The sequence below is a fragment of the Drosophila simulans genome, chromosome X (assembly GCF_016746395.2).
Source record: "Drosophila simulans strain w501 chromosome X, Prin_Dsim_3.1, whole genome shotgun sequence".
Classification (NCBI taxonomy): domain Eukaryota; kingdom Metazoa; phylum Arthropoda; class Insecta; order Diptera; family Drosophilidae; genus Drosophila; species Drosophila simulans.
Genome location: NC_052525.2, coordinates 4,710,282 through 4,733,226, shown reverse-complemented (window position 1 = coordinate 4,733,226; position 22,945 = coordinate 4,710,282). Strand labels below are relative to the sequence as shown.

General features: G+C 41.2%; 1 protein-coding gene across 8 annotated transcripts; it reads right to left on the bottom strand.

Annotated features, from left to right (window-relative positions):
- Positions 1-959: 959 nt before the first annotated feature.
- Positions 960-22,237, bottom strand: LOC6740311 (transcriptional regulator ovo). Of its 8 annotated transcripts, none has more exons than XM_039297750.2 (5): positions 21,260-22,237; positions 3,866-6,609; positions 3,353-3,814; positions 2,356-3,024; positions 960-2,261 (listed from the first exon to the last, which is right to left on the bottom strand). In XM_039297750.2, exons 1-5 carry the CDS (start codon positions 21,663-21,665, stop codon positions 2,076-2,078), a joined length of 4,467 nt encoding a protein of 1,488 aa, XP_039153684.1. In that variant the 5' UTR covers positions 21,666-22,237; the 3' UTR covers positions 960-2,075. The 8 variants fall into 8 exon arrangements, with proteins under 8 accessions (XP_039153684.1, XP_039153685.1, XP_039153686.1 ...); XM_039297751.2 differs by having other exon boundaries at positions 3,353-3,811; positions 21,260-22,236; XM_039297752.2 differs by having other exon boundaries at positions 3,353-4,992; positions 5,152-6,609; positions 21,260-22,227.
- Between the last annotated feature and the right edge of the window lie 708 nt (positions 22,238-22,945).

Genomic DNA, 22,945 nt, shown 5'->3' with positions numbered 1-22,945 from the left:
AAATGGACAAAAAGCCGAGCAAAAAAATTGTAAAAAAACAAAATGCAAACCTCTGAAAAAAAAAAACACTGAACATAAAAAATGAAGGACAAAACATAAAGAAACTAGCGAAATAAATAAAATACAAAATATTTGAAAAAAATATCAAGTGTTTTCCATTTCCTGTGAGGATGTCAAAACTTAAATCATTTCTTTTTAAGTACTTACCATACCATTTCAATAATTGAACTCAAAGTTTGTTTGATTTTTGTCATATGTATTATTTATTAATTAATTCGCTTCTCATAATCTTTATATATAGTATACGTAATGGATAGATTAAAAAAAAAACTTTTTCATTTTAAAAACTAAACTTTTTTGCCTTCCGTTCAAATTTCGTTATATATTTAATATATTTGTAATAATTTGTAATTCTTCATACACACAAAATTCGATAAATATAATAATGAAAATAAAATTTGGAATTTTTCATGGAAGTCTCAAGATTTTCATTGATCAAATTTTCCGCTGCCTTTTTTCCTTTTTCAAGTTCACGATATTGCCTAAACTAACTAACTTAATTTAAGTACATATTTAGGTGTGTGTGTGTGTGTGTTCGCGTGTGTGCAGAACTGATATTTATATATATGTGTGTGTGTGTAGTTATGTGTGAGTGAAAGTTTTCTAGTTAAGAACTAAGTTAGTTGAGGGAGGATATGGAAACAAGGACTCGTTCATTGCCAAGCTTCGATTTGCTCCCTCGCTCATTCTCGACGTCTCCTCCCATTTTCCTCGGGGGCTGCACAGCGGGCGGTGGGCGTGGCGCCACAGTGGACAGCCCCCGCATAAACCTTAAAGTACGTTGCTTAAATCTTAAATTTGTCGTGTCATTTCATCCTTATTTTCCATTTAACCAACACCAAGCGATTGCACAAAAAACCCGTTGTTGCTTACAACAAATTAAAAGAAAAAAAAAGCGCTATGCTAAAACAGAAATAATAATGCAGTTTAATGTTACGAATTGGAAATCGTCGTTTCCCTGCAATCGTAATCCAATTCAAACTCAAATTCGAATCCGGTTTCAAAGTTCATTAGAGCTAAAGCTTAGAAATTATACCATCAGATACATAATGTTGTTTACGTTTATGTTTATGTTGTGTTTAGTATTTTGTTTGTTCATTTAAGATCAGTACAATTGGTGGTATTGCCTATGAGCTAAGATTATTGCAAACTATGTATTCAGTAGATCATATTCTCGCGATTCGATTTTCCAAAACATTGGATTGGATTTTGTTGGGCTTTGACTTCATTTATGAACAGCTTTTGTTTATATTAAGGATCCTAGCCTAGTTTATTCGAATGATTTGCCTCTATGCAATGTGGTTTGTGATTAAGTAATAAATATATTAATGCGTATGGTTGGTGGTGTGTACATAATGTTATCCGCGAACCGCGCTCATTGCTCTACGCGTTCTGTTTTTTTTTCTTTTTTCTTTTTTGAAACTTTTGTTTTTTTAATTTGTGTTTTGTTGAAGACAAATAAATGCCAACGTTTGCCGCTTGTTCGGTTGGTAGCTCTTAACATCTTAAAGCTAAATATTTAGTATATATTTTCTTCTAATATATGTATACGCGTGATCATTCATAATTTGTGTGAGTGTTGCTCAAAGCAATTTCAAACATTTCTTACGTCTAACGATACCTTTCTTTTTGACTAAAAACGAGCTTTTTCGATAGATCCATACTTGAAATAAACGAAAATTCAAGATTAACAATAAAAGAGGTGAACTCGAGTTTTCTCAAGTGTGAGAGAGATTTGCACAGCAAAGTGAAGTGGGGTAGCATGATACAGTGGGGCCTAATTCAGCTAGTAACTAATTTCTTAGGACTACGCAAAAATATACATGATAAGCATAATCTCCAATAATTCCGTATCCTCCGCAAAAGGAGGTGGGGCAGTTTTCAAAAAACTTCAAAGTCACAATGTGGGTTTGCTTAAGTGAATCGAGTGAATCGAGTGATTCGAGTGATTCGAGCGATTCGAATGATTCGAATGGTTCGAATGGTTACTATTCTATATAACTAAAATCCATCAACTAGTTGTGGACTGGCATGGGCAGCTGGCCGAGCAGATTGTTGGCGAACTGCGAGTTGGTGAACTTAAAGTGCCGCTTGTCGTAGAACTTGAGCAGCGCCGGCGAAAACGGATGGTTGTTCTTCAGGTGCAGATAGTGGACCTCCGGCTCGCAGGTGGTGTGGCCGCACTCCTCGCACACGTACATCTGTGAGAAAAGAGAGGGCAGGGGACGAGGATTACAGATAGAACCATACATATCCCATTTGTGAGTACTCCTGGGAATGGAAAAGCATGCTCACCTTGGCTCTGCGCTCCTTGTAGGCATACTGGTGCTGAACGCTATGCACCTTCTGGCAGTGCGACTCGAGGGAACAGCGCTGCGTGAAGCTCTTCTCGCACAGATTGCACTTGTACGGCCGGACGCCCGTGTGGGTGCGCGTGTGGCGCTTGAGGTCGAAGGTGTCGTTGAATCCCTTGCCGCAGAACGTGCACAGATACCGCTTGATGTCCGAGTGGCACTTCATGTGCCGATTGAGCAGGCGCTGCAGCGAGAATGTCTTCATGCAGACGCGGCAGACGAACTTGTTGTTGCCCGACGACGAATCCTCGTTGGCTCCGCCGGATGAGCCCATGCAAAGGGCTTCGGCGGATCCGTGACTGCTGGCATTGCTGCTTGCACTGCTGTTGCTGTGGTGCTGATGGTGCTGCTGCTGCTGCTGCTGAAGGGATTGCTGCTGTTGCACCGACTGCTGTTGCTGCTGCTGCACCGATTGCTGCATATTTTGCTGCTGCGGCGAGCCCTGCTGCTGCTGGTGCTGCGAGTGGTGGCCATGCTTGCTGAGATCATCAATGCAATCGATGTTGCGAATTCGGTGATGGCCACCATGGGCATTCTCCACGGCCAGCGGGTTCTTAATGCCATGGCCGCCGTTCACAAACTCAAGCTGCAGATCCGGCGGCAAGCCCAACTGTTGAAAAATGCATAGAACGAACGTTCATTAATTGTGGTTACGCGCAATGGGTTAAACATTTTCAAGGAGTCAACAAATCTAAGACAATCACAGACAAACACAAACTACAGACAAATATGGATTGAAGACACATAGACGGGTTAGTTCCTAGAAAGAATCGTCGGTAAACTCCAAGCTCCAAGCCTTTAATCCAGCAAATTAACACCAAAACTTTTCTATGGACTGGTAAGCGCCTTCGATAGCCGCAGTCCATTGAAACGCAAATGATAGCTAATCTCTTGGAGGCCCACAGCTGTCCAGTTTCCGACTCATCTTCCGCACTTACGCGCCGCTGCAAGACTTTGCTCTCATTCAAAACGGAAACGGTGGGCGATGGCGGCAGCAAACCGGCTGCAGTGGCCGCTGCCGCCGTAGCCAGAGATCGCAAAGTGGTGTGGTGCACCGTCTTGGTGGCCGGCACTTCTGGCGACGATTTCATCGTGGATATCAGCGTAATCACTGTGGAGCCATAGGCCACAGCCTTGGCGCGTCCACGCAGCTTTCTGCCGGACGACAATGGTGCTGGCGATGCTGCCAGAACTTGAGTTCCCTCTGTTGCTGATTTAGCTGCTGCTGCTGCCGCTGCTGCTGTTGTCTCAGCTTCCAAAGTCAACTCCTCGTCGGTGATCTCGGTTATTTCTGGCTTGAGCTCGGTAAAGAGCTCTGGCTTGACCGTCACGTCCATGGACACCATCTCGACGAACTCCGTGTACCTGGTGGTCTTCATCAATGTGATTTGTTGTCCCTGCTTTTGCTGCTGTGATTGCGTATTTAGTGGCTGACCAATTGGATTACTTACGCTTTGGATGAGTGGCTTTGTGTCCAACAAGGCAGCTGCAGCTGCCGCAGCAGCGTTTGCATCCAGGAGCGGACTGTTGCTGCTGCCACCGCTGCTGTTGCTGCTATTGGTGCCTCCAGAACTGCTGCTGCTGCTCATCGGACGCTGCAGATGAGCGGCTGCCGCTGCCGCAGCAGCAGCAGCAGCGGCCGCAGCCGCTGCAGCCGCAGTTGGCGAGGGAAGCGACATGTTGCTGTTGTCATGACCATGGCCATGATGGTGCGAATGATGCGACTGTGGCTGTGGCTGCTGTTGTTGCTGGTGGTGGAAGTGATGATGCTGCTGCTGCTGCTGTTGCTGCTGTGCATAGATGTTGTGCTGCTGGTAGGCAGCGGCATGTTGCTGCTGCTGCTGCTGGTGGTGCGACTGCTGCTGCTGGCTGAGCAATTGCTGCTGCTGTTGCGACATGATGGCAGCTTGCTGCTGATAGCCGCCGTGCTGCGGCTGCTGTTGCATCATCAGGCCACGCGTGGCATGCTGATACGAGGGCGGTGGTTGCTGCTGGACATGTTGGTGCTGCACGCCATGCTGCTGTTGCACATTGTGCTGCTGCTGCACATTATGCTGCTGTTGCTGCTGCACACCGTGCTGCTGATGGTGCTGCTGCTGCTGATTGCTGCTGCCCCGGACTACATTGTTGGTCAGATGCGACAACAGATTCTCGTGCAGGACATCCAGCTGGGGTGTATTGGCATTGTGCTGCTCCACCGGCGTCACTGAATCCGGCGTTAGCGAGGGCGTGGACACCAGCTCGAAGTCCTGCCGCGGACTGGTGGACTCTTCGTCGTCCACGCAGCTCCTCTGCAGAAATGAACTCAAGTCCACGGCATCGGACAGCTGCTCCAGTAGATGATCGGTCTGCGAACTCAGCATCAGAGTGGCCGTGAACTGCAGCGGATCGACGGCTCCATTGGGACACTGACCCGAACTGGCCAGGTCCGACATTATAGCATCCTCATAGGCGCTGGCATTGAACTGACCGGAGCTGCCCATCGTTGCCTGGATAATGTTCTGTGCAAAGGTGCCAATATCGATCTTGGCCTCTTCGTACTCTATGTCCGGCTCATCCTTGAGTATTATGCCGTAGGCTGAGGGATTACCGCCGTAAAATGGATGACCCATCATCGATGTTTGACCACCATTGTTGTTGTTGTTGTTGTTGTTGTGTTGATGATGATGATGATTATGGAATTTGGAATTGGATTCGTTATAGTTAGAAACACTGGCGAAGTTCAATAGATTATTACCGTCGAGACTATTGTTTGGACCACCAACACCACCACAGTTGATGTAACCATTGCCGCCGCCACCACCACCACCACCACTATTTGCCGATGGGCCACCTCCTGGCCCCGATGCTCCACCACCTCCGTTTCCGGTGCAGCCTCCTCCACCGGAACCTGCCGACATGATGTACGCAGCCGCTGCTGCGTTTTGCAGGAAATTCGCTGGATTTGCGTTGAAATGCGAGTGATTGGCGCCGGGACTTTGGCCCGTATTGTTGCTGGCCGTGCTCTGTTGGCCGCTCTTGAGGCTCTCATAAAACGGAGGCAATGCTCCCGTTGGCGGTGAGTTGGGTCCGTAGTTCCCTCGGCCGTCGCGACCGCCGCCCATGCCACCACCGCCTCCGGCACCGGATCCAGGTGAACCAGCACCGCTACCAGCGTTCTGATTGCCACTGGACGAGCCGCTGCCGCTGTTCTGGCTGCCAAAACCGGACGATTGAAAGCCCTGCCCGGCGGCACCGCTGGAACTGCTGCTATTCCGTCCGTGTCCGGCTGCCGCAGCCAAAATGCCGGGCAAGGATCGCACCAAGCGCGGATTTAGCCTTTGCGATTGGGCGAGCAGAACGCGGGCGGCCAAAATGGTGCTGCGACGTCTTGCCTCGCGCACCTGCCGCGCTCGTTCCAGGCGCCTGGCGTTCAGCTCCTCATCGGAGTCGTAAGAGGGGCTCCTTCGCTTCGGCACGTGATAATCGATGGGCTCCTGCTGCTCGGGTCCTAGCTGATCCAAGGGGGGCAGTAGAAAGCCAGCCCGGCTGGTGGGCAACTGGGATTGCGGTGCCCGTTGGATCACCGAGCAGCGGACGGCGGGCGCGGGATCTCGCGGAGGCGGCGGACTTGGTCGCTGATCCGCCGGTGGCGGTGTGCTGCGCAAGCGCAGGGACAATGGTTTGATCACCGGCAATGGTGGCTTCTCGTCCACAATTAGCTTGCAGCCGCCATCAGAGTCCGAATCGGATTCGGAGTCACTGTGGATATGCTGTGAAGCTGGCGAGGATTTGGCGAGGGTTAGGGACAAGTCCTTGGGCTCTTGGGGATACTCCTTGCGTTGGGCCTGGGTTAAGACCACGCCGGTATTATAGAATCGTGGGCGTGGCGCCTCTACGCCCACATCCACCTCGTCGTCCTCCTCCTCTTCGCGCTCCACCCGCTCCTCCTTTTCTACCTGTTCTGCCCTCTCATCGGACTTCTCTTTCTCCCGCTCCGCGGGCTTCTCTTTCTCCTGCTCTTCTTGCTCCTCCTCGTCCTCTGCTCGCTGATTTTTTGGTATGCTAATTGGGGAATTTTCAATTGTACAGTCTTTAGTGGCTAAAACGGAGGTGGCGGCTCTGCTATTATTAACCAAATTGTTAACAATATTATTTTGTGCAGTGGTGGCAGTGTTTGGTGTTAAACGCTGCAGCAACTCGGCGGCAAAGTTTTCTGCAAGAAAAGAGGTGAAAATTGAATTAGCATCAGGTGCACAAAGTTACTTTAATTACGAATTAATTATATGTATAAAAACCCTGTGGAACCTAATAGAACTTTCGAGTGCACACAAAAAAAAACCAACGGAAAATCACCGAAAATGAGAGAAGCAAAGGAATTACGATTCTCAGAATTTTGTCTGTCCGTTCGTTCTGACGATTGCCATTTAACTGTAAAAAGGAACGGACTTTCGATCACACTCCCTTTCTTCCTTACATTCTTCCATTTCGTGGGAGTGTGTAATTCCAATTCTAACTGTAGTCTAGTCGTTGGTGCAGAGTTGCCTACTACGAATCAACAAGTGATGAAATTATGTCTCAAAAAGGTACACTAAAATCTACAGATCTACTACTAAAAACTACTATCCGATTATAAGGTGAATAAAAATTATTAACTTAAAATTGACAAAACTAAAACAGGGCTATTCCAATTAACAGTTACATTTGAAATGTGATGAACCATTAAGTTGAAAATATTTACTATAAAATCTGTTAAATTCAATTTTAACGGCTGTATTTTCCACCTGTTTTCAAACCAAAGCTGAAAGCGCCCTCTCTCGGATGTTCTTGCGAACATCATTTTCGATGGCGTTCATTTGCTGAGCGCACGGATTTGTTAAACGTTAACTTGAGTGGCCTTTTTTTAATCAATTGCGATTCGCCAATAATTGCAAGTGCAAGTGCAAAGACAAAACGGGCAAAGACAAGGTTAGCCGCTGAAAAAGCCGTCTTGGCTTTAAATCAAAACAAGTGCAGCGAAAAAGGCAAGCAAGAAAACCAACAAAACTGCACAGTAAGTTGTGTTACTTCGATCAAGATCAAGGCTTTTTGTCGAAGTGAGTGAGTAGAGTGTGTATGTGTTTGCTTGGTGGCGTGGGTGTGCGTGTTTTTCTTGGCCCTTTGCGAGTGTGTAATTGCATTTGTACATATGTATGTGCATGCATGTGTTGTTTGTGCAATTACAGGAGTGTGTGCAATTACAAATGCCGATCACGCATTCGCCATCTCGCTCTGTTGGTCATGGCCAACTGTTGCAGTCGACGTCGCATAAATTCTAACTGTCTATTGCGCACACATGCACAAACACATTTGCACATATGTATGTACATATGCGAATTTAAAAAATATTTTGTTCAAACATATTTCTTAAAATTAGATATAATCTTTGAACACTTCATTTTCAATATTTTAGCACTGGCTATAACGTATTTAAATCTCTAAAACTATTGAAAATATGTTGAATATTTTTATTATTATTATTGTTAAATGCGAATTGTATGCCACTGTTAATTCGAAAATAATTGATCGTTTGCCTTGCCGACTTAACGCATTTTACCCCACCCCTGCCAAATGCCTGGCATGCCATTTCTGTCTTTAATGGGTTAACAGGTGGGCCACGCCCACCGGGCCACATTCTACACGCCCACACTGGCAATCTACATGGCTTCTACATGTAACAAGTTTTAGTTGTTTAATGGTGTGCGTGCGTTTGCATTGGCCATAGTTGTAATTTATTTTATTGTGCTAAGGTCAAGGCGAATTGTAAAATGTTTGTAATTACACCAGCACACACATAAAACATGTTTGAGCTTGAGTTTTTCAAGTTGAAAATGAAATGCGAATAAGGCGGCGCATTTGTTTTGTTTTTTATTTTTATTTTTTGTGTGTTGCTGCGATGAGGAAATGAATTTCAATTGAAGTTGTATTGTACAATAAAAAAAGCAAATAACAAAGCACAAACATTGACCTCGAGCGAACAGCAATTAAAACAAAGTGAGAAAATAAAAAAAAAGGAAAATCACTAAAACAATTAGAATTTTTCTAGCGAAAAAGAGAGGGCAATAATTGCCGATTAAATCGAGCCCGTATCTGACCATCTCGCTCTCGCCAACGATCGTGGGTTCAATGGACGTTTGTCTTATCCTTTACCGTAAATCGATTTGCATACTGGCGCCATCTCTTTCGCACCCGCGGATGCGATGATGAGTGCTTGAACTTTTCAATTTAAATTTATGCCCCACTGAAATCGGAGGCTTCCACCGATTTCGTCTAGCGCCAAATGCGTCGTAAAAACACGCAACAAAAATGGCAAAAGTAAAGAAATAAAACGGAGAAAAGGGTATAAAACAAATACGCAATATGTAGAAAAAGTACGAATTCAAAAAAAAAGGGAAATAACTATGTGTGCACTGGGAAAAAAGTAAAACCACAAAAAAAAAAAATCAAATTGGGGCTAAAACAAATAGAATAGAACACACAATCAACTATTGAATCTATTAAAATCTTACACTAAAAATTATTTTTTAATTGAACTACATAGGTTATTCTTGCTGTGTACTATATACTATGCATGTATGTGTCAATTGTGCATGACAATGCCGACAAAGCAAAGCATTTCGAGTCGAACCGTTGAAGTTGTCGTCTAGAATTCGTAAGATATTTTGTTTTCTTATTTTTTCGCGCCTCCTACGTACATATGGATTTTTGATTTTTTTTTACGGGTTTGCCGCCTGCTAATTGGGTAGATGAACCCAGGCTTTCAGTATTCAGCGGGAATTTCAGGTGATTTAAATGATGTAGTGCCTCCTCAGTGGGTGGGGTCTTATCAATGTGCATATGTATGTATGTATATATTAAGTTCCTAGTTGTGTTTCATATAATTAAATACACGTATATTCGGTATTTGAGGAAGCATTTTAATTTTCATGCGGGTGACACCTGATCGCAGAGAACCTGTACTTTCCTTATAAAGTTGTAACCCTTTATGCCGTGGGCGTTCCAACTTGTTGATTCAAAGACTACGCAGAAAGCCAGAAGATATTCACTTGGAAAATATATATATTTCATTTATTTTCATATAATATTTTATATACATTTACAATGTTACGTTTATTGTACAGAAAGAGTGGGATTATGCGAGAGAAGTAGAGATGGCGCGGTTCGTCAAATTCCAAGCGCATTCTGAGCTTATCGCATATTGAATTCCTGGCATGCACGACAATTCGATGACGGCACACACAAACACCCACTCCCACCTGCCTCCCCCCTTGAGCCCATCGCTCTTCTTGTTTTATATATTTTCAGTTTGTCTGTTTTTTTTTTTTTTTGTCGTGTGGTTCTGTGTGTCTAATTGCAAATGCCAAACACGTTGACAGAGGCGGTAACGTTTTCCAAGCAGCTCTGCCCATATACATAAATGTATATAAAGCTGATTATATAGCTACGTATATAGCAGACTAAACAATGAATAGATCCAGACCCAAACTATTGAAATCATCATGTTTTTCATAATCATCATGCTGCAGCATACATACATATATTGACCCCAATATTAGTAACATGCACCAGGTGCTGTTCTCTTGATTAGCTATTGTTTAAACATTTAGCTATGATCAGATTTGCCAGATAATTGCTATTGGTTGTAGCGCAAAAAAGAAGAGTTAATACAACCGTCAAATCTCCGATAAAAACTCAATTAATTGTGTCTTCGCTTGCAGTATTTAATGAAAAGAGTGCCTTTTGGGCTATTATTGCCTCTATGGGTTTAAAGATGTTTTGAGTAATGCTCAGCTAAAAGAGTATTACGAAGTACAAAGCAATGGAGCAATGTCAGCCCTCCGTTGACCCATGAACTTTTAGCCAATCTTCGGCTGGTGACACACTTTAAATACACCCATTGATCCAACCCAGCAGCCACCCATCGAAACTTTTGCTTTCGCAAAACTAAAAAAAAAAAATTTACCGAAACGATTGCAAATGCCGAACGGCATTTAATAGAGCATGAAACTGAGCAGAGAACGTTGACAAATGCGACTAAAAAATGGTTGGCTCAAAAATGAGATGGAAATAAATGCGAGAGTTGGTTGAAGTGTCATCGATTAGCCGACAGACAGCTAATCAATTCCCTGGTTAACTGACAAGTGCGTGTTTTTTCAGTTCTGCTCCTTTTCAAATGGCCAGCAAAAAAAAAAGGAAGCATATTAGGGGAAAAGAATAGAATAGCAGATGCAGAACCCTTGTCAAGAAAAGGGTGAAAAAATAAAGAGGAACGGCAGGAAGGAGCTTCCTGTGATCCTGCCAAATTGATGAATGCATCCGTTTGAAGGAAGAGGAAGTTCGAGCTTCTAACAGGTGCTTTTTTTCGGCTCAGGTCCTTCCTATCGCTGGGATCCTTTACCCTTTGCTTTTTTTCTTTTTTTTTTTTGCTTTCATTCGCTGACCAAATGACCTAATGTCCGCGCGCTTCCCTTACAAATTATGTAGTGTAGTGTAAAAGCCTAAACAGCGAACCCTTCTGTCATTTCTCCCTTCGATACCTGGAGCATTTAGCAATTCTAATGCCAAAAGGAGCCAAGTGTTGTGCCAACCCATTTGCAACACGATCCGATCGGATATATAATTTTTTCTTTTTTTTTTCGGCTGCTCTCTTTACTTTTTGTCTGTATCGAGATCAAGATCGCAGACCCTCGGGACAGTCTATAAATTTATGGGCTCCTTTTCTCGCTCCCCAAATGAATTTGTCTCTAACGCCCAATTTGGCTGCTTTCGGTTTATTTCGTTCGTTTTAGGGTTTACTTTGCCTCGATTTTGTTGTTCTTCGCCTTTCGGTTTCTTCCGCTTCAGCTGCTGTTGATAGTTCGATTTCTAAGGGCCTCCAAGGTCTTTATTAGGCTCTTCCGTCTCGGGTTACCCACTCATTTCATCCGCTGGCCGCAAAACTTAAAATGCATTAAGTGCCATGCAATTAAGTTTTATCGATCCTCGAAAATCTGCCCATCGCGATTGCCGCTTTTTGTTGTTAAATGTGTACATATATATGTGTATTTATAAACATGCCCTGTCCGTCCGCTCCACATAGGTATTAAGTATATGAATTATAAATTGCCGACGCGTTAACAAAATAATTTCGTTTAACATAATTACATTTTTGTTTATGCGCTTGCTTGGGCGAGGAGTTCTTGTTTATTTTTTGCTTTACCAAAAGGATTACCTTGACTTATTTTTGAAGTTTGTTGCCTAAGTCTTTTGTTCTTAAGAAACATCATAAAAAGTCCTGTGAATTGGGTTATTGGTTGAATTCGGTACATCTCCCCACCATTCCAAACATACAAATGTTTCTGCTGCTGCTGCTGCTGCTTCGTTTTCAAGGTCGAAACTGCAACGAATTATGGCCGACACTAAATGTTGGTTAAGCATTTAATGTTTTTGTGTGTGAGATATCGCTGTTCGTCATCATCAACGTTGCCAACCACTCAGGGCCTCCGACTTGAAGCGTCTTAAATTGCAAACCACATGGATATGGTCCGAGTGCTCGATGTGTGTGAGCTGAAACATTTGTACACCTAACGAAAATATGCTAAGGAATGCTATTTGTGTAGTTGCATTTTCACAGATAGATTGTCATTTGTAGTATAGTATGCAAGTCGTGTGATATTATCCAATACCAATCATTTGATAAATTCATTGATATTCAGCTATTTATTTTTTCCAGTGCAGCATACACAGTTACAAACAAGTTGTGCCAACATGTGCTTCGTTTTGTGCAGCTGCTAATTACAGTTGCTTTTATTTATTCGCTGCCAGTTTGCGATTGTTGTTGCTGTCGCTGTTCTAATGCAGCTTTTATGTGCTTTTCAATTTGTTGTTGGCTGTTTTTGGTATTAATGTCAATGCTAACCTTGCTCTCTTTCATTTGACTCGTTTACATTGCAATTTGTGCTGTTATGTCGCCGCTTAGACTTGAACTAAATGTGGCATTGACAAGTGCCAAATTGGCTGCACACGCAGATGGCCAAAAGTTGATTATCCTGGCCGAAAGGCAAAACACCACTTGTCGCACTCAATCACACCCTTAACTTTATAATGCCGAGCTATATGTCAAGATATTTCTATGGCATTTTGGTGTCGGTTTCGAAAGCAACCCTATCTCAACCCCACTTGACCACATTCAACCCAACTTTGCAAACAAATCGGGGACGCACTAAACAAAAGTGCAACAAACTGCTTAACAATAATGCTGAAAAAAGAAGCTGCAAGTAAAGTAAAACAGCGAAATGTTTGTTTGCACACGACTAGCTATGCTCCATTGTTTTTGTTGCTCGTGCATTTGAATGGGGCAAAGTTTTAACGCAATTGCGTTAAATGATTTGTAAGGCAGTGCGGCAAGAAAGAAAAAATACAAAAATAAAAAAGTAGATGAGGCTGCACCCTGTTGTTTTTGTTGTCACTGTGAAATGTTAATGAGCCAGGCACGAACTGTGAACGGAAAATCGCTTTTCGGTTCTATATGTACATATTTATATATATATATATGGAGACATGTTCGTGTAGACTAGTGTTTTTTTTCGAGAGGAACAGTGCGGTGAAGAAACTAGACAGGTGCGGCTTAAAAAATTGCGCCAAAAAAAATTAACTTCCAAATGTAGATAAACCCTTTTGGCTACAAGAAAGCATTAATGCATCTATTTACAATATATTACTTTTTATGATCCTTTGCATTCCATGATCTGATAACTATTTGCTTACCTATCGATATGCATAAATAGTGGAGCATAAGTCATATGGGGCTGGCTATATTGGCTGTAACAATTAGCACATGCACATGGACAGCCTTCGATGCTGTTTCGGATTTTTTTTTTGCCCAGTTAGTCAGTCCATTTAGTACGTCAGTCAGTCAAACAGTTGTTCAATTCGCCCCGACTGCAATTGTATGGTTTTTAGTTGCTATTTAGCATGCTTCTTTGTGCAACTGACACACAGACAAATGAGACACAAAATTTAGGTCAACGCATATAATGTATTCATTCTAAAAACGCTTCTCAATTGGCAAGTGCTCGTGTGAGTTTTGTCTACATCAATATTTATATTTGTATTGGTCAGTTCCACAACGGAGCAGCAACAACTGTTCCAAAAAAAAAAAAGAAAAAAAACAATAAAAAACAGCAAACATTTGGTTGACAAACTTATTTGCAGCGTTTGAATAAAAGACTGCGAAAAACGTAACGGAAATTCATCAAATGCGATGCAGGGGAAGTTTAGTAAAATCGTCGCATACTTGGGGAATCAGTTAAGTAACTAGTTCTTTCAGCGGTTTCCTTTAGCCTTCGAAACAGGTGGCTTTAATTAATTGCCAGGCACTTGTTAATGAGACAAGTGATGAACCTTTTAAGAAACTAGTTTCGGGCTCTCACTACACCTGCATTGCATACGCATTTAGATTATTTAGGCGCTGTGTTTTTGGGGAATATCTTATGCCCGAACTCATTACTTGTATTTAACAAGGTTTTCTCCATTTTCTGACTGCATCGAATTATTGATATTTGCATTTTCCCAATACACCTATGCATGTGTGTATAATTCCACCACTGCTGCATTTTGGGAAGAAAAAACTTTTTCAACCACATCTGGTTGACCTTGGCTTCCGTTATATAGGCCCCCGATTACAACATGGTATCATCAACTGTCAACGGCAACGAGCACGTTGAATTTTTTTTTTTTTTTAGCAAAGGCAACTAAACAAAAGCTTGAACAGAAACAACAAAAATCAATAATGATGATGAGCACCGACAACTTGCTTAACTCTTGCTCTCAATATTGATTGCTAAATGCGAACGGAGAGTGAAAAGCCAAGAGAAGCGCTCTGGCTTGTTTTAACTGTAAACATATAACAAAACTTTTTTTTTTCAAGGAGTTGGGTGACCCACATTTGCATACAGAAACAAAAAAAAAAAAAAAACCAAAACCGAAACCGAAAAAAAAAACGAAACCGAAACACGTTAAGGAGGAAAACAATAATGCGAGATTATGTTAAGCAAACACCCACTTACAACACTTCTTTGCATCTTCTCCCCCATTTTTCATTTCATTTCTTTGTTGTTTCGTCTTTTTTGGATTTTGTTACAAATATGAAATTATGCGTATAAATTTTATTTGGGTCTGAGAAATGAAATGAGCCAAAACCGCAACGAATAAGAGTATAAAGTACTTGTTGTTGCTGTAAATGCCGCTCTGTTCATTATGACGTAACTGCTGCTGTGATTACGGACCCGGTGTTAATACAGTTAAAGCGGCCTAACCTTGAAAACCGGTAGATTTTTTTCTTTTTTTCGTTTTTTTCTTTTTTTTTTTTTTACTCAATTTCATGTGTGCCCCACTGTTGTGTGTGTGTGTGCATATCATTTATTACTTGGCTTTTATTTGTAGTTTCTTGTTGTTGTTTGCTGTCCGATTATTATTATTATTATTACTATTGGTATTATTCGATTTGTGTTTGTTGGTAATTTTCACTTGCAGTCCGCCACCAAACAAAAGACTTAGGCAACGAACTTGATATTGATATTGAAATATTTGACATTTGTCAACAAACACACGATTTGTGTGTGTGTGTGTGAAGTGACGACAACTAGATTTAAATATGATGTTGTGGTCATAAAAAGTGAGAATAACCGAAAAGCTTAATTTTGATGAGGCTGCAAATAAAGTCATAGCTTAAAGTGGTCAATTATAATTATAATATGAAATAAAAATCAACCATGGATAAGTCATCTTCCTATATACATATATCATCAATGTGTCATAGTTATATATACATATGTACAAACAACAGGTACAATTTAATTCGTATTACTACCCACTCGAGAGCGATAGTGTGGGTGCGATAAAGATGCATTCGCATATGGCATCTCGACAAAAAGTTGCATACAAAACAAACATCTGCATACAAGCAGACATGCAGGCATGCATGATACGCACACACACACACAAGTAAAGATATACATATATATGTATATACAGATACATAAGTCTTTTCAGGTCAGGGTTGACTTGTGACTGACTAAATGAATGAATGAATGACTGCATGAAACTGCATTTAGCTGCGATTGTCTCTCTTTTCCTCGCACGACTAACTAAAGCATTGACAACTCGTACTATATAGTCGAGACCCCCTTTCGATATCTGCCCCCTGATCCGCGATACACCATATGCGTTAAGCACATTGCATTGGAGGCTGAGGCTGAGGCTGCTGCACCTCTGAACTGGTTTTTTTCCCCAGCTTTCGGCTTGACAAACGCAGCCATTGACAAACTGATCAAGCTCAGAGTCAGTTGCGCATATATCTGCACCTATACTATATAATGCGGACGTACATACATATATAGATCTTCTTTTTCGCCAGATATGTGAAATTTCATCGCCGTTTCGGTTTTTTTTTTTTGTTGTCGTTCAAAAGAAATTTCATCAGAGGCCAAAAACGAATAAGCACAAAACCTTTGTCTCATTCGAAAATTGTGCAATTTGCGCAGCTCATCTGCCGCAAGCCGAAAGTATCACAAAATAGCCCCCATTATTCAATTATGTTTAAGACCTATGGATTTGTGAAATTTCTCGGCCATTCCGTTTCGTTTTTTTAACCCGGAGAGATTTGCATAAATTGTAAATTTGTGTGTCGATTTTAATGGCTGCAAAGTGTGGTCATCGTATTTTGCATTTTCGGGGAAAAGGAAATTTATTTCAGACTATACGATTAAATACATACAATAAAATTGTATTTACTGATTGATTTCTTCTACCATTAGTTTAAAACGGCATATTCGCTTTTACACATGTTGTTTTTTTTTAATAATTCCCAACTCAAGTTACATTGAGGTATTACCTTAATGCGGAAACTAATTTGCATACAATCGATAAATGAGTAAATCCTTTTTTTTTTCGTTCGATCGACAAATTCAAAGCATTTCAAGTGCATTCACTCTTTGGAGCGTTAACTATTTAAGCTTGATTTAATTGGAAGCTATTTTCGATTAATTCGCACACTTGAAAACGGTTCGCCATTGGAATTAATGTCTACACCTATCGAATTACACCCCCACCCACTCACCTCATCGCTTATTATTTTTTTGCACATGTTTATTTTCGGATAGAGCAAATAAAAACCGTTTCGCTGCCTCTCGCGCCTTTTGTGGTTTTTGGCCAGGCCAAAACGTGTTTTTTTTTTTTATTCAGCCGATCTTCTGCCAACAAAAACGCAAATATTTCACAAAAAAACAGTTAACTTTTTGTTTTTGCTGTTGTTAACATCAAACGAGAATGAAAACGAGTTCTATATTGCTGCTTTGATTACAAATGTTATAAAAACGTGTTTGAAACAATAAAGTGAAAATTAAAAATACACAAAAATATATCAAACGAAACAAGTTTTGCCCTTTTCGCGCGCATAAAAGTTGATAATAATAATTTGGCAAAAATTATAAGAAATTTGCAGCAGAAATTCGATTTACAAGTTATTGACACTTGTGCGATTGCAGAGGAAAAAATCAGAAATTCACAAAAAGCTGCGGCGAGAATTGCGAATATATTGTGCAATTTATTTGTTTTGACTGCGCTTCACTTGCCAACAGTTGAGCCGATTTATTTATGGAGAGCTAAAGCATAGCTGCTATTAAAAATAAATTGTTTAATTTTGAAAATATTCAAATTCAGTCTGCTGAAATATTTTAGCTTATATTTGAGGCACATGCAATATTCATTTTTGGATATCATTCATATATGTGTGTGCATTTATTTGGAAATGAATTTTTGTAATTGTTTAAACTTTTTTTCAAAATATTCCTATTGTTTATTTGTTTTTTCCTCATTTTTTCCTTCTTCTCGTCGACTGCTTCCATTGATCTTATCACTGCGTATCCATATCAAAAGGTAATTCAATTAGAAGTAGTTGCAGCCCACGGGAAAATAATGCATTTTCATGCCCAGAAGAACAAAGGGAGATGGGTGTATGGTGTAGAGGGAGACGGGGACAAAGACAAAGAAAATACACGCACCATCATTATCGTCATCATTGCGCTGATCATTGCTCATGATCACGAATATATATATAAATATATTTGTATCTTCCCGCTGCTGCCTTTCGTTCTTTCTTCGTTCTTTTGTTCTTCTTCAACATTGCTCCTTCTTTTTCGTCTTGTTCTTCTTCGACTGCATACCAAAAAAAGGCAAAAGAAAAACACCCAGCTAAGGCGGACAAAAAAAAAACTCGCTTCCTTTTTTTTCAAATGTATATTCTACGTTCTTTTTGCTCTCTTCTTCTTCTGCTGCTGCTGCTGCTGCTTCTTCTTCTCGGTTGGCAGCACTTGAGACCTGTTTTTTGTCAGTCTCTCTCTCTCTCTCTCTTTCTTACTGTGTTCCTCTCTGCCGTTTCCTTTGTGCTGGGTATTCTTGTTTGTTGATTCACTGCACAAATAAATCTCGGCTTTGAATGTTATCGAGGTGTGCAGGATTCTCTGGTTGCCCTTTTTCGCTTTTCTCTCTCTTTCCGATTGTCAAATATCGTTTTTGGTTGGGAGATTAAAAAAAACCCTTGGCACAGGTAGTTCGTTCAGTTCCACACGCACACACCTACACACACATAGTGCATTGTTTTATCAGTCCTTCGGCAGGTAAAACTAATGCCAAAAAAATATATGTACGTATACCAAGGGAAGAGGAAGAAAAAAGACGAGGCGAAAAGAACTCATATTAAATGCCTATTGGAGAAATCAAGTTTGCCGCCTGAGTCTTTCGATTCAAAATTACTAAGTTAGCGAACTTGAGCTTGCCAAAACTTCCATAGTATGCAATTTGAAAAGTATGTTTACTCAAATAAATTTGTGTGTTAATTGTTAATATTTTGCCATTATCATTTAGTTGTTATCATTTTAATTCTAGCTAACTTGGTTTTTTCTTCCTAAACAGAATATTTGATATTCTTATACGGTTGTTTTTGATAACGAAAAGGGTTACCAATATGAGGCTTGATTAATCAATGCAGAAAGAGGTCTCATCAGCCTATATTCCATTTACATATGCTCAATCAAGTGAAGATGCCCATCTAGACTCCAATTAGTTGAAGATCGGAGAGCGAATCTTCTGGGGGATCAGGCGCTTAATTGAATAAACAATAGAATTGATTTGATTTCCGAAGAAAATCTCAGCACTGGCACTATGAGGTAATGGGTTTTGGGTTTTGTTTTCTGTTACTGCCCCCTTGTCTTTCTCTTTTTGCATTTACCTTACCATTTACCTCATTTACCACTTGACTTTTGCTTTTGACTCGTCGTCGTCTGTGTTTTTTTTTATTTTTTTGGTTTTGTTTGAGATGGTGAGTGTTGTTTGGAGAGGGTTCGCTGAACTTGTCTCTGGAGAAGGGTCGCGAGGTCTTTAAGGGAACCTTTCGCTAACTTCCGCTCGAGGATTGCAACATCTGCGTGTAAGCTGTGTGTGCAATTGAACTTGCAGTTCTAACAGCTGCAGAATTTGCATTGATCGCTCTCCTTTATTTTTGGAAATTTCCTTATCGCCGATCGGTCGATCAATGAATTTCCTTTCGGTTATTTATTAACTTTTACTAGTGTGGCCCAAGAGAAATTCGCGGCATACAGATCGCTGGCTGAAGATAGAGGAAAATGTAACAGGAAGTTATGCTCATCATAACTTCCAGCTGTGGCGGGCGAAGAAACTAGGAGGAATTCTTGTCCATATATGCATGAAGTTCAGTTCAGTTCAGTTCGGTTCGGTTCGGTTCGCTTTTCTCGGGCATCTTGGCTCGCATTTTGCTTTTTCTCCTGTAGCAATGTTCATCCTCCAAGGCCCTTTAGCATTTCACAAGCTCTGTTCTTTTGCCTTTCCTGCCTCTTCTGGTGGGTTTCTTCTCCCCAGTCTTCAATTCGACTGGTTCTACAAGTTTTATTATGGCCAGTTGCCTTGACTTTGCTTAGGCCAAATGGCAGACGACGTACCTACAATGCACCCCACCCAACGTCCTCGTCCCCAACCCGCCCAACCACCTTCTCCTGCTCCACCTCCTCAACTGAACTTGGCTCTCATGATCGTCATGATGATCTTCTTAGTCATTGTGTGTAGTTGGAACTTTAGCGCAAGTCTAGGCTGCAAAACCAAACAAAAAGAAGTTCTTCTTCTGCGCCGCACTCTTTTCTTTTTCCGTTTCTTTTCGCTTTGGCTTTGGTTCTTCATCTTCTGGCGAAACTTGTACTTTTGCGTGGTTGAGAGGAGATTTTTTCTTGTATCTGGCTTTTAGTACCTTGTACTTTGCTAGTTATATAATTCTTTTTTTTCGTTCGTTCTAGCTTCGCTCTAGTGTGTGAGTGTGCGCTCAAGTGTGTGAAGTTCTTGGCCATGGGCACAGCCCACTAAAGCCAAGAAAAACACGAACAGCAAGCGGTAATTGAACAAAAAAAGTGAACAGGGCAGTGTGACCAGAGGGTTCTTTGAAATCAGAGCAGCATGAGAACACATGGTTAGAGTACAAGACTTAGGAGCAGAGTTATTGAAAATTCTTAAAATAATATTAAAACCTGCATAGATTGATCAAAGCTGAAACTTAAAACTTCCAAAAAAAAACGCATTCTGCGAATCAGATGAGCTCACAAATTCTCTATACAATTTTCAAATGTTTTCTTCTAGAATATAAGGTTGCGAAACGATTTCCCTTCAAATAACTTCCATTACAATATCCGCAGAACTCATAAAAATTATACAGCGGAAGCGTTCATAATACATTTTTAAGTGGATGGGCGATAGAGATGATGAAGGGAACTTGGAGTTGGACGGCGATAAACCGGGAGGAACCGAGAACGCAACATGTTATTTAATTTAATAAATGTTGTATATAGCACTCTACTACGCGCTGCGTGAAAATAATATATATAAGCTATAACCATGAAATATAATGCCTGCGTAAGGGGCAAAATTATGAGGCTGCGTGTGAGAGACGCTTCTCTTGAAGTGAAGCCGAGCTATAATGGTTGAATAAAAATATAGATATAATTAAGGCCAGACAAAGGGCAGTTAAAAAAGCTTAGAAACAAAAGATTTTAGCGAAAAAACGCCGAAAGAACGCTGAACGAAATTCACTTTCAAATAAAATCGAAAAGAACTTAATTAATAAAACCCGCCCCGAAATCGAAGAAAGTTCTTCTCGCCGCCTAATCATTTATGAAAATTTTAAACCTTTAACCTAAGTCCACCGCCTAAATCGAAATGAGTTAATAAGCATGCTGGGCGATTATATAACCGAAACAGACAGAAAATAAAACTGAAAACTGAAAACAGAAAACAGAGAATCAGAACAGAGACATGAGAACTCTGGTTGGCTTTTTTGGCAAAAAAAAAATAAAATAAAATAGAATAAAACGAAATAATACGCTTACGAAATTCAATGAAAGTGATTGATGTCGAAGTAAACCCATAGCTCCGTTTTGGAGAATGGAAGATAGACAGGGCAGATATAGATACAAAGATACACTGGGGACGAGTTCGTCATGGTGTGGGCGAAAAAAGCAATAACAAAAGCTGCCCAAAAGTGAAGCTTGAAATTTGAAAAGATTTCCAGGCAATAGATATGGCGCATTGTTTTGCCAGCCGATTTGCCATCGGCCAAAAAAACTGACTGACAGATTTGTAGCAATTATTTATCGAAGTAAATTAAAATTCTTTGCGTTGTTCTTTGATATTTTGTGCTTGGAGTATTCCAAAGAAGTCACAGAACGCAAAACGGAAATTTAAGCAGTGAAAAGATTTTTAGATTCTGTTTTCAGAAAAGTTAAACTTACCATTTTGAACTTGGCCAGTGGCGCGTTCGACTTCCAATTCCGCAGGATTTTGTATTTGATTGGGATTTGCATTTGGATTCGGGCTCTGATTTTGATTGAGATGATCGAGACTGTGGCGCGATTGTCCGAAGTAGTGACGACGATGGTGGAATCGTTTGCGCGTGAGGCTCAGTGGCTGTTGATCTGCATCGGGCACCTGTCCGAGCACCTGTTGCCCCTGACCTTGCGGTTCCGGTGGTGGCTGGGATGTGGGCGTGGGCGAGGGGCCGCTGCCACTCCCACTTGGACTGAGGGGCGGCACCAAGCGCTCATCATCCTGATTCTTGTGCTGCAGCAAGTTCTGCGATTCAAGCAAGCGCTGTTGCTGCTGATGCAGGCGATTTTTGATCAGGAAAATCTTCGGCATGATGGATTATCGATTGATTTGCGATGAACGATAAGCGATTTCACGAAACGCGACGGCGACACGCGACGAATTCAAGGAGGCGACGAATTTCTTCTTATTTTCGGGTGGACGAGGGACAGTTACAGTGGGTCCGAAATAAACAAAACACTAATCCAATTGTGTGTGTATGTTTGTTCGCCGCTCGTCCACTGTGTTGAAAAAAAAAAATTGTTTGATTTCAGTTTTGATTTGGTCATGAGCCGAGCTCAAGTTAACTTTTGTTTTGCCCTCTTCATGACTTTTGAAAGTTCTTCGGCTTTGTTAGTCAAAGTAGTCAATTATAAATGAGGGATTGTTTTAGGGGGTCCTTTCGTGATTTTGTTCTTTGGTTCGAGAATTTTGCTTTGTTTTGTCAAAACACTTCGAAAAAAATGTACTTAAAAAATTTCGCCTTTTCGGCAGTGTCGAGTCTTGTTCTTTTTTTGAAAAATCAATTTTTATTAAGTTTTCGGTGACTTGTCGAAAAAACTGTGGATTTTTTCCTCAAGTTTTTAAAAAATATGTGTTAAGAAAATTTTTTGTTTTCCCAATTTTTTTTTTGGGTTTTCAAACACTTGTTGGGTTCTTGATTTATTTGTGTTATTCAGCGCACTTGTAAAAAATATTACTCAAAAAAAATTCGTTTCTGTTTTGTATGGATGTATTTCAATATATTTCTATATTGCTTGATGCACAACACAGTGTTTTCGTTTTTATAAATTGTATTGTTTTATGTGAGTTTAATGGTTGGCTTTGGTCTTTGGGGTTCGCCCAGGTGAGTTAAGCGAAAACACGTGCATTCACAACGCCGGCTCGCAACTTACTGTATTCGAGGTAGTCAGTTAGGCCAAACCAAAGTCAACCGATCGATCTCGCCGCTACAACAAACTCAGTTAGACGGCGAATTGAAAACACCGTAAATCGAGAGAGAGAGAAAGAGCGAAACTTCCCTTTCGTATGAGTCAGAAAATAACGAGATATTCGCCGTTGCCCAGGTGAGAAAACAGCGGCGAAACGGCGAACCAAGCGCACCTGTGTGAGAGAGAGTGAGAGTGTTTTGTGTGCGTTGCCTCATTTCGCTCACATAACGTTTCTCATGCAGTTTCGCGCTCTCTCTGTCTCTCTGACGCGCCCTCTCTTTCCCTCCTCAGAGTCAAGGTAGTGATCATAATGATGATCACGCTCATGATCAAGATTCTTCGCCTTGGCCATTTGCCGGCTGAGATCGTTTTTACCCGATACCGAGAGCTGTACTTGTGGTA